Source organism: Charadrius vociferus, unplaced genomic scaffold (assembly GCF_000708025.1).
Source record: "Charadrius vociferus isolate BGI_N301 unplaced genomic scaffold, ASM70802v2 scaffold477, whole genome shotgun sequence".
Classification (NCBI taxonomy): Eukaryota; Metazoa; Chordata; class Aves; order Charadriiformes; family Charadriidae; genus Charadrius; species Charadrius vociferus.
Window position 1 is genome coordinate 3369564 of NW_009649449.1, and position 11698 is coordinate 3381261.

Below are 11698 nucleotides of genomic sequence, written 5' to 3' on the forward strand. Positions count from 1 at the left end.
TCTAGGGCAGAATTTTCAGAGAGAAATAGCATCAAGTGGAACACAGGACTCCTGTGTTTTCCCTGCCTTGTGCCATAGATGTGCTGTGCCATCTAGACCTATGCTACCTCAGTTTCCTCTGGAGTTTAGGGAGTTTTCTTCCTCCTGCATGATCTCTATGATCATGCAGATATGAATGTATCTAAAAGGCTACAAAAATGCACATATATCACTGAAATTCTTAAATAATATTGATTATATGAGGTAGATGAAATAATTGATAATTGCTGTGCCTTCACTACAAGAATATCAGTATGTTCTGCAAACAATAATGGTGATGACTGCAGAGAACAGATTTCTGAGGTATATAGTGATTATTATCAATTTCTCTATTTTTTTTTTTTTTAATCTAGAGAGAAATTGTAGAAAATGAATCAGAGGCAGAATAATTACAATTGAAAAGGGACTGTCTTGACCTGGGAACGCGCGGTTTGAGTGTGGCTCTTGGGTGCTGTGCGCTAAATGGCTTCAGCAGTGAGAGAGAGGTGAAGGATTGGCCAGCACAGAAAGCAGCTTCAGAATCTGCCCTGTAAACAGAGCAGTGTTGCGGAGCTCAGAGCCAGCTCAGAGAGGAAGATGCTGCTCGTATTCGAGTGCCTGTGAGCACGGGCAGCGGAGAGCAGTGAAACCACACGCTGCTCCAGGCTTTGCCTTCCAGCTCTGCGAGGGGTGGGCAAGGGCTCCCGTGAGGCAGAGAGTGGAGAAACAGCCGCTGTTCCGTCATCTTCACTGATCACTTCATTTGGATGAGACTTCAGCAGGGAACTGTCTGAACGTGCCTGAGCCGGGTATTCATAGCAGACAGCAGCGCTCAAAGGTGGAGGAGGATACTAAAGCTCAGTGGTCTCTGGAACCAAGCAGCCTATAAAAGCTGAGACAGCAACTCTTTGGGACCTCTTGGGATCATAACCCTAGGCAGAACAACAACAAATTCAGGAGTACTAAGGATTCAAAAGCAAAATAAAAGCTATTGCCAAACTTCTAGCAGCCACTTTGAAACTGAGGTTGGGACACTGCTGGAAAACCTTCTGAAAGGAAAAAATCTGTGCTGGCGAGGTCCTGGGAAGGCAGGTGGCCAAAAGAGGGCTTTCCTCCCTTGCTCTGCTATGATCTGTGGTTAAGTGTTCTTGTCCACGTGTGGAAGAGGCAAGAAAAGCCTCTGCAAATTACTTCCCAGGTCTGTTGCCAAAAGCAAAGAAACCTTTTTGGCTAAGAGTGTGGGTTGATTAGCAACCTTCTTGAAGAATGTCTGCCCAGGACACTGAGGACTTTGGAGCAGAAAACCTCTCGGACAAGTCTCGGATGATTCCTAGCCTCCCGCCATATGACATGGATGACCAGCTTCTTCCCAGGGAGCCACGGAGCGCCTGGTGCTGCTTGGCATGGACCCTGCTGGTAGTCACCATGAACTCCTTGGTCTTTTTCCTGAATTTGCTCCTGATGTTTGTTATCTTCACCATCGTGCTGCTTCCTACCATTGTGGTGGTTTACTTTGGCTTCCAATGCCACTCTCGGGTAAGTAAGCCTTGCTCCCTTTGGCTGCAAACAGCCAAATAAACAGAAGATAATCCACCATAAGGGGTTTATTTTAGGACCATGGCTGTGAAGGCAAGGCTAGACCCCCTGAGCTTTGGGGTATTTTTCATAAGAGGTGTGTATGCGTATAGATTTTCTTCGGGGCGGGCATATCTATAGACTGGGCTGAGAAGAGCAGGTTTATGGTGGTTCATGCTGAGCTGCAGGCTCCTGGTTGTAGAAGGGAGCGCTCTCTCTGCTTGGCGACACAGCTGCCAGCAAGGCTGGCATGTGCGTTTGTCAAGGGACGTACAGGCTGCATGGTTTCTGCACTAATTGTCTTAAAGTAGTTGATTGGCACCCATACGTTGTGGCAGTAGGCGCTCGCTGGGGAGACAGGACACCGACAGAAGCTGCCCAGCTCCTCAGGGACTGAGACCGCCTGGGACCCCTTGGTCCCGATACCCTGCACACTGCACTTTCTACACTTATTTAAGTGTAAAGTGATCAATCTATAGTATTTCGCAAGAAGCTTGCGTGAGATGCCAGTCTGTGGGCACATCTGAATGCTGGCAGGAGTGAGATAGGTGCGTTTTTACCCATCTCTTCTCCTGGTATTATGGGAAATGGAAGCTTGATTGGGCAATAAAGTTGTACTCCCAGGAAAATAACAAGCGGCCGTGACAGGGCAGGTGAATGCGCTCCCTGGCTTGACAGAGTTGCCGTTTGCATTTCAATGTCACAATATTCCTCTCTTTTCTGTGACCTCTGTTGCTGAGAGCTGCCAACCCGAACTCCGATTCACCCATGGGCACTGACAGGGTTTGTTACTTTCCATTTAAGTAAACCCTCTACAGTGTTTGTATTCGATCTGCCTAATGACGAATTATAGAACTAGTAAAGTTTAACAGAATACATAATCCCCTTATGCCAATGTAACATTCAGATGTGTTCCCAAACGTGCTGTGCAGTTTCTCACACCAACAAAGGAGTCTGCTCTGTCAACGGGCTCTGGCTGTGTGTGTGTCTGGTCCAGCTGGTTGCCGTCCTGGGGATTTCATTAGTTCATTACTTATAAATTTCTTCTTGTTATATTTCTATAAATATTTTTGGAATCACTTGACTAAGCGTGGATGTGAAAAAGCAGTTCTCCTGTTTTCCTCACGGGCAGTAACTGTTAGACCAGCTCAATATGACTTCTCTTGCTGATGATCCTGAGTGAGAAGAGCTCTTTTACTCCCTTCTTTGGGGGGAAAAAAGAACCCACATATTGCAGTATCTTCTCCCAGCAGGGAAAATTGACTCAAACTATAGATGCTCTTGGTCTCCCCATTGCACAGAGTCTGAACTAAAGGGAAGATTATTTAAATCTTCTCAAAGTTATGTATTTATCTGAGAAATATTGAAAGAAGAAAGTTTTCCCCCTTCCTTTTAATGAAATCTGTGCATCCTATCCAGTCATCCAAGTCCTTGGGACCTCTGTCTGGGTGAGCAGATCCTAGCATGGGTGGTAGGAAAGGATCCAACCAAGCAGCAGGTGTTAGCCATGTGCCCAGTTTAACCCAGTAAGGCTCTGCTGGCTTCTGTGGAGCTGTGCATGGATATAGCTGCGGAGGTCTCGCTCCCCAGGGAAGGAGGAGACACCCTCTCTGCGTAGCTGAGGTGTAAAATCACATTTCTCAGATGTGTAAACTGTCAGTTGGCTCTGGGAGAACTGCATCTTTGGCAGCACTTTTAGCGCCAGTGATATTTACCCGGAGGAGCTGTGAGTGTGTGGCAAAAGTGCTCATTCTGAAGGTGGCATCTTAGTTTATGCACTTGAGGCCCCTGAACGCTGGGACACCACAGCGTGCTACGGCGTACTGTTGACTGCAGGCGGTCATAGTTTTGACCCGGGCATGTGCTGCAACGTTCCGATAAAGCCATTGCTTTGTGTTCTTCAGCTGACATCCCAGCAGTTGTCAGCCCACAGCTCCCCATCTCAAAGCGCCCTGCAAAGGGACTGGGCTGGTATTGTTTTCTCAGTGCTGACGTATTTGCTGGTCTGAGAAGTTTGGCTTTGATTTTGTTATTGCCCTGAAATTAAGACAACTTGTAGCTGCTGTTATTGAAAAGCTTTTTCCTGATCCTGCAAAGGAATGAACGGGGAGACATCCATCACGGTAATTGTTTTGTAGAACAGGGCAGACGCAGGTGCTGCTGCTACTTGGGGTGAAGCATAATTCTTGGAGAAATCATGTCCCCCTGGGCCAGCCCGTTCCCACTGTGGTTCTGACGCCTTCTGGAAATGTTTCACCGTGGGATGCAAGTGTGTATGATGCCCAATGGGGTAAAGGGGGAGGCTTTGGAGAACCTACAGAGAGCAAAAGTGGCTCAGCGGGGTCCTGATCTACCTGGGTAGTCATGCAGCCCTTCGTTGTGGGTTGCAACGCTGTCCTTTCACAGTCCATGGCTGTGAGGATTTTCACGTACAAAAGAGCAGGTGCGTAGAATGACTTTTCTTTTATTGAAGGGTCTTCACAATAAATGACCTGTACATTTTCCTTGGGAGAAAGTGCAGTGTGGGCCGTTGCCTTGGTAAAATGCTGATCTGTCCCCACAAGTGCAGTGTGGATGCAGGTTCTGTAAGACATGAGGCTTTTTAGGGTAGGTTTAATAGGAGATTGCCTGTAAAGCCCTTAAACAATTTTTTTCCTATGATCTGAAACTGGTCCTTGAAAATCATAAATATGGACTTCAGATTGGACTCAAAATGGGTAAAAAAACCTATGAGGACTGCTGCCTGGAATTACCCCTTCCAGCTTCACTCTGCTCGACCCTCACCTTGGAAAACCTCAAGTTCTCCTTTGCACACAGAGTGCTCTCCAGTCAAAGGCTTTGAGGAGATGCAAAAGGTTTTTGAGTACAGTCAAGTACATCAGAAGCGAAAGCAACCATGTTGCCGGCAGCTGTAAGGAGCCTTTCAACACAGACTTTTCTTTAATAGGCACAGAGAGGGATTGCGGCGGTTATGGCTTGACAAGAACAGTCCTTTGTCTTTGGGCTACTGCTTTTCAATGCCTTCGTAATACCCAGAGGCCCATTTCTGCACTGCAGATCCATTAGGTGGATTTATTTATTTATTTTTTAAGTACGATGGGTTGCGTTTCTTGTGCTGCTGAAAGAATATGGAAAAGGAAAGGCAGCTAGGGGATGTGGGGGCTGCCCGTAGCATTTGTTAATGCAGGACAACCGAGTGGTTTGACTCGGATCTCCTGCTGCCGGGCTGAAAGGAGGGCTCTCAACACCCCTCGGCAAGGACCGGTTGGTGTGCTGGATGCTTTGCAGCAACATGGGGTGAACGGGCTTTCCTGGCAGATCTTGCAGTGCAGAGAGATGCTGGGAGATAGAAATGAGTGCGGCGTGTACATAGAAGAGGGAACACAAAGGGGTCTGTTCCAGGGCAGGAGTCTGGAGAGTCTCCAGCCAGCGGGTAGCTATGGAATGACCAACCTCTGTCTGCAGAATCGAACATCTTACTGTATTTTATTTACTCTGTTATAATTTCCAGCGTGTTGTGCACCCGCACCGATGTAGCAGCAGGAGACCTTTTTATTTGGTCTCTGCCTATCCAATGCTAAGCCGTGCTGTCCTGACGACTTAATAAAGATTAGCGTTTCCTGCTCCGGGATGAGTGTGCGATGCTCTTGTCTCTCAGTGATGGTGGAATAACTGACAGCTTGATTAAAATGTGCTGTCAGTCACATAGTGTGGCCTGAAGATTGCTGAGCTCAGCTCGGGGAGAGGGAAGAGGGGTGTCTTTCTGTGGAAGTGACAGAAACTCAAGGGTTCTTCGGTCACCACCACTCCTATCCACCGCCAGGTCTGTGACAAGCTCTGTCTCGCTCTTCCCACAGGTGCTGCACTCAGCTGCCCGCTACTGCAGAAGCATCTTGGATGACAACAGCTCTTCTGCCCTCATTATCCTTGGCTTCGTCATCATGTCCCCTCTCATTGTGGTGGCCATGGCTATCTACTGCAGCCTGGCAAGGCGCCTCCGCCTCTTCATGTGCTTCCAGCCGTACAGCAGGGCTGTGTACAAGGGGGTGAAGTGGCGCTGGTACGAGGAAGGGGGTCTGTGCAGCTGTGCCAAGGGGTGGAACACTCAAGTCAAGGCCTGGGTATGAGTTTGCAGCACCAAGGCGCTTCCCTAGCCGGCACCCTCCTCCCCCTGCCCTGTCCCTCCCCACCATCACCTCCCAGAATCACCGTCCAGAGGTCTCTGTGGATGAAGGCTGTGTGGCACCTACATGTGAGAGGAAGGGAGAGCCGTTAACGAGCCATCTCCTACAGCTTTGTCTGTAAGTGGGTAGGATTCTGCCCACTGTGAGGGAAATAAAGAAAAAATAAAACACAATTCCTTGAGAAAGTAAAGACAATGTTCAGCCTTGAAGAGAACAGGGACTCCTCCCAGTGCCCGCTGCATTCAGGGCGCAGCACCATTTCCAGTCTTGACAGCATGTTCTGCCTGAGATGGGACACAGAGTAGTGTGTACAGGATTAAACAGTGGTGGGGGCGGCTGCTGACTCTGCTGCACGCCTCGGAGAGGTCTTTTTGAGAAAGGCAGCCTTTGAAGCATCCAGCCAAGATGGAGCAACTGTGGTTTTCCCAAGTGTTGGACTGCCTATGTTTCCAACCTCTTGCAAAGGTGTCTGTAGGTCACTGCCTCTGTGATGTTTGGGATCTGCTGCTTTCCTACACAACAGACATTCTTCCCCCACTTGGCCATCCTCTTCCCCATGTCTATAGCAGCGCTTAAGCTCCTTTCGCTGTTCCTGAGTTGGGTCACTGGGATGGCTGTGGAAACAAATGCTGATCTCTGGGTTCCTTCCCTCCAGCTGCTGGTCTGAAATATGGTTGTCTGGTTATTAACCAGCAAACAGCTCCTTGTCCTTTATGCTGTGCTCAGGTGGTTTTGTCTGGGGCTAAATCTGGCTGAGGGTTCAGATCAGTTTTAGGATTCCCGGCAGGAGGAGCTGAAAGCTCGTTGTGGCTGCTGAGCACTACAAGTTCTCCAAGCTCTGGGCTGGGAGCTTATGCCTGCGAGGGATGGTGTATAATGCCTTGTTTTGAGGGTCACAGATCTCTAGATTTAGGGTTTCCCAGTTTAGGGAGAACTGGAGAGAGTCAAACTGCTGAATGCTGTGAATCTTTCAGGGCTCCAGTAAGTCTGGATACTGGAGGACCCAGGGGCCACTTCAGCACTGGCACTGTGTTGTATTCCCTGTGCGAGACGAGGACTGACTGCCCCTCATGAAAATGGGAGTCCGGCGGCACGAGGGTGGCCGGGGATCCTGCTGTGCTGTGCTGAGCGTGGGCTCTGCGATACCCGGGGTGGCGTGTGGGGCAACGGCGGCACGGTCCGTGGAGAGGGGCTGTGTGGCTGCAACCTGCGGAGCTGGGGAACCCCCGCAGAACGCCCACAGGGCCTGAACTGATGCTCAGCGAGTCAGCTGGATCTCCCTCTTGATTTTGGTCATCTCTGAAGTAATACCACAGATTCCTCTGTCATTTAACGTGCCATAAATTGCAACTGAGTGAAAAGCACCGGGTATGCGAAACGTAGGGAAAAGCATGGCAGCTTGATGCATGATTCTCTGCTTTCAAATCACTGTGGGTCTCTGTAGCGTTCAGCTGATGGGGTCTGTGTGCTGCTGATCACTGCAAGCTCTGTATTCCCCCTGCCTGTTGTTCCCCTGTCTCCCAAATATAACCATTTCAAGTGTTATGTATAAATAAAGATCACGCCAAACCTCCACTGAGCGAGTGTCTCTGCTCTGTCTCAAAGCACCGGCTGCAGCAGAAACAGCCACGTGGTGCCCGTCGTACCGCAGTACTTATCACTGTAAGTTAAAATGTAATTTCTCCTTTTGTTCTGGGGATTGATTTTTTTTCCCAGTCCACGTAGCCTGCAGAGCCCTACTCCCACCCAGAGAAATGATCAGTGGTGGCTACAGGTGAAAGCGAATTGACGTGGCAGGAAACACTGTGTGCGTGGACAGTGGGACGCTCAGTCCCGCCACCAAAGCAGAGCAGAACAACACGGGGACAGCTGGAGGTAAGCATGGCACTGTCGCCGGACCCCTTGTTTTGAGAGACTGGAGCCATTGGCTTGGGCTTTGGCCACCACATTACCTTGTGATGGTCAGTCTTTGCGCTGGACTCCAGCAAGCAGCATCTCTCCGCAACCCTTTGTGCGGCGCACGGATGGGCAGCAATGCGATGTATCCACTTTGCCGGCGCTGTGTGTGTTGAACCGAGTCCTTCTGCCAGCCCTCGCCGCTGTTTGTCCCGTCCTGGCAGCTGCATTCAACCAAAGCCCCGACAAACTACCTCCACAATACTTCGGGTACGACTGATCTGATATTTTTCATTTACAGTTCTAGCTGTTGCTGAATGTCTCTGTGTACCAAAGATGGTTCCATCCCAGAACCTGAGTGGTTGGAGGAATGTAGAGTTTGCATTTTAACGCTTTTCCGTTGCTCGAGGATTTGCAGGGTGAAAGCACTGACTAAATGGTTCTGATGCCATTCAGGAGAGCAAGGGTGCATTGGCGTTTGCTCAGGGCCATTACATGGGCATAATGCCTGCCTGACATAAAGGGAAATAAAAATGGAGGAAGTAATTGGTTTGAGCTTCTTTCCTTTAAGCTGGAGGCTTTTGTCCTTTCATAAAAGGATGTCTACTCTGAAGCTCCAGACTTTAATGATTACTGTTACATCTTTGGCTGCTTTGAGGTAGTAAGAAGAAAAAGTTTCTTTTCTGTAAATGCTCTGAAGCTGACAGATTAGGCAGATGGCAAAAGCACTACTTCTACATCCCCACTCCACTGTGGGACAAAGCTCGCAGTCCATTAGCTGATTGTCTTCTAGCAAAAAAGCCCATAAAACAAGATGAGGGTGACACATGCCTCTCTACGGCTTCCTAGAGAACCTTGCAGAATGCTGTATACAGTGTTTACAAATACCACCGTCTAAAATGTCCCTGAAACACTAAATTTTCTGTTTCTGGCTTGTCCTTCGTTAAAACTAAAGACCCAGGCTCAAATGAGCATTGCTGGCTTTCCTGTCTTGTGCAGCTCATCTGCTGGACGTGCCCTCATCTGCCAGGGACTGCCTTCTGCTGTGATTGCCCCCGGGGTGGCAGGAGCGGGTTTGCTCTACCTGGTGCTTTTCCATCAGGCGCTTTGACAGCACTGTTGCAGTGCATTTGCATCTGTGCAGTGACAAATTCCTGGGGGACAGTTGTATTCCCCCTCTTTTGTGCTTGGAATATGGTGGGAAAGGCACACACAGGAGGGAAAAATTTGGAGAGGGCATCAGCAAGCTGTTCTGGATGCACCGGGCTAATAAAGCAGTCCTTCTTCAATTAGTTCCTTTAATAAAGAGCCAAGTTAGAATCAGGAGCACATGGTTGTCTCGTGTTGTGCCTCAGCCCATGAGAAGTGAAACATCCATTAAAAACAAATAGCAATCGATCAAACTCAACTGTGTTCATGGCCATTCTTCCCTTTTGGTGTGGCCTTCTGCTTCCTCCCTCTCCTCTGCTGTCAGTCTCCGTCTCATCTTGAAGAGTTAAAAGGCGAGAAATAGTTGTAAATTTCTGACAGGGCAGAGGAAAAACAGAAGAAAGTTCCATTTCATGAAAAGGAGGTGTCATGCTACAGGATGATAAGGTTTTGCCTGGAGGCAGTGTTTGCTGGCTGTGTGCAGATATTCGATATGAGCTGCCGTTCCTTTTGCTCACCTGTCATTTGATCCAACTGCTTTCCCAAGGAAAGCGTTCTCAAACCTAGCGACGGTGCGAGCATCGCGGCGAACCGTCCCCCTTGCTGCCTCTGCAGAAGAAACTAAGAGTTACCGGCAACAGCCTTCCTAAGAAAACAAAAATTGATTTAATTTGGCATTTTACTTTAAAGAGAGTTTTAATAACAAAGGGGAAATGAATCCACCTGAAAGCACACTTCGTCTCTGTACAGATCTCGTGTCAGATAGTTCAGGCTGTACCTCGAGGCTGTCCTGGCACGGGCAGAGTGCACGGCGATGCGCTGCAAGCAGCGCCATAGCTCCGGTGGGAAACTGGTCTGATCCCAAATTTCCTGTAGAGAATACGGCGACGTCCTCGATATCCTCAGCCTTGGATGAAATCCCGGGGGCGGATGTGCCAGGCGGGGGCTGTGCCTGCAGATGCTGGGGGAAAGGCTGCTGCCAAGCGATGCCTGCCTCTGCTACGCGCTCTGACGGGGCTTTGTTCTGTGAGCTCCCAACCCCGCGCGGAGTTCAGAACACAGCTCGCCTTGGCAAGCTGCAGGAGGACAGAAAGAAATGTATCTTAACTGGGTTTTCTTGAAGTCCAGCTATGTGTGGATTTAATTTCCCTGCAGCATCCTCTCCATAATTCAAAGCCACGGAACTAACCTGGTACTGATGTACCTCAGAAGACACTAAAATCATAGAATCATAGAATCCTCTAGGTTGGAAGGAACCTTTAAGATCATCGAGTCCAACCATCAACCTATTACTGCCAAAACCACTGCTAAACCGTGTCCCTCAACACCACGTCTGCACGCCTTCTAAATACCTCCAGGGTATTCGTCACCTGGGAGTAGGACCCAGCCAGCCTGGTAAGGCATGAAGAGCTCTTCAAGGCCATGAAAAACATCCAGAACGGCATCCTGAGGGCATTCCTCCGCGCTTTGTGAAATGAACCAACCTTTGCAGGAGCATTTAATTTCTGCGGTGTGAATTCCCAGGATAGAACATCTCCCAGAAAGAACTGAAAGTGCTGACAGTCGGTGCCAAGCAGTCATTTACCTCGGGCCATAGCAGGGTATATTCTTAGGATGAATATATGAGACGGCTTTTTGATATTTATAGATGGTAAAGGAGAAGTGCAATACAGCTGCAAGGGAGGGAATGAGTCCTAATTTGTAAAAGTTTCCTCCTGTAAAAGTGCCGTTACAGTCTGTCCAACTCGATGATGCTGAGCTGATTACCTCATCCCTCTGCTTCCACAGCATCACTGTGCATAAATGTTTATGGAAACTTTATATACAGATTATATGTGGATTTCATTGTCAGAAGTGATCTAACACGTTTCCACAAGCGGCAAGAGGAAGACCTTCTCTCAACATAGAGGACTATTAAGGAATTCCTCTGATTTGTACTGTGTGTAAGAGCTGGTGACGAGTAAGTCCGTGTTCCTGAGATAAAGAACAAATTCCTCTCTCAGACAAGCACAGATCTGGCATAGCATTATTGAAATCAGGGGAGACACTCTAGATTTGCAGAAGGGTAAATGAGAGTACGCTTCAGCCCAAGGGAATGCAGAACCTGTACAAAACACGGGGAAATTCCAGGCCAGTGGAAACCAGGAACTGAATAATCAGGTCCCTGCCTCCCTGCCTTCGCCAGCTGAAGCCTCTGAGGCAGGCAAAAATTCTAGCTGAAATGTTTAAGCCATTTCCCCATGCTTTCAGCTGGGTATTGGTCCTCTGATGCCTCCAGTTATTGGAGCCCTCAGCTGGGGACAGTGCAAATAAGAACCATCTGTCAAGCTGAACTGAAATCAGGACGATCTGCTTTTAGAGCCAAGGACAGCATAGCATTTATTGGCAGGGTGCTAAATTCCTCCTCTGAGGGAGGCTAGCGGAAAGGAAGCTGGAACCTGCTGCAGGTACCATGAGAAGCTGCGCGCAGCCCGTCCGGGCCAGGGCTACTGCCTGGGTCAGCCTGAGGGCTAATGTCCTGGTTTGAGAGACACAGGACTAATTTCTCTTCTAATGCTTGGGAAGACTGCGCTTTTAGAAGGCTCTAGTGTCTGAATTTGTGAAAATATTTACTTTCTAGCCAGCTATGGCGTGGGGGTTTCAAGGTCTCAGTGTTTTTGAGCTCGCCGGGCGCAGGGATGAGGAGGAGGGCGACCCGGACACTTGACCCAAGCTGCCCAACAGCATTATTTCATACCATCAACATCCCATTCACTATAAATTAGAAAGTTTGCTGTGAAGTTCTCTCTCTCCCTTGATGGCTGCCCACCTGAGAATGTCATGCCCCAGTGCCGGAGCCCTGAGCCCTTCCCTTCCTCCTGAAGCCGCAGCGCTCA

At 48.9% G+C, this 11698-nt stretch overlaps 1 protein-coding gene across 1 annotated transcript; it reads left to right on the forward strand.

Moving 5' to 3' along the window:
* The first annotated feature begins 1284 nt into the window (after nucleotides 1-1284).
* On the forward strand, nucleotides 1285-5720 carry TMEM88B (transmembrane protein 88B). Its single transcript, XM_009889593.1, has 2 exons — nucleotides 1285-1554; nucleotides 5451-5720. Exons 1-2 carry the CDS (start codon nucleotides 1285-1287, stop codon nucleotides 5718-5720), a joined length of 540 nt encoding a protein of 179 aa, XP_009887895.1.
* Nucleotides 5721-11698: the final 5978 nt, after the last annotated feature.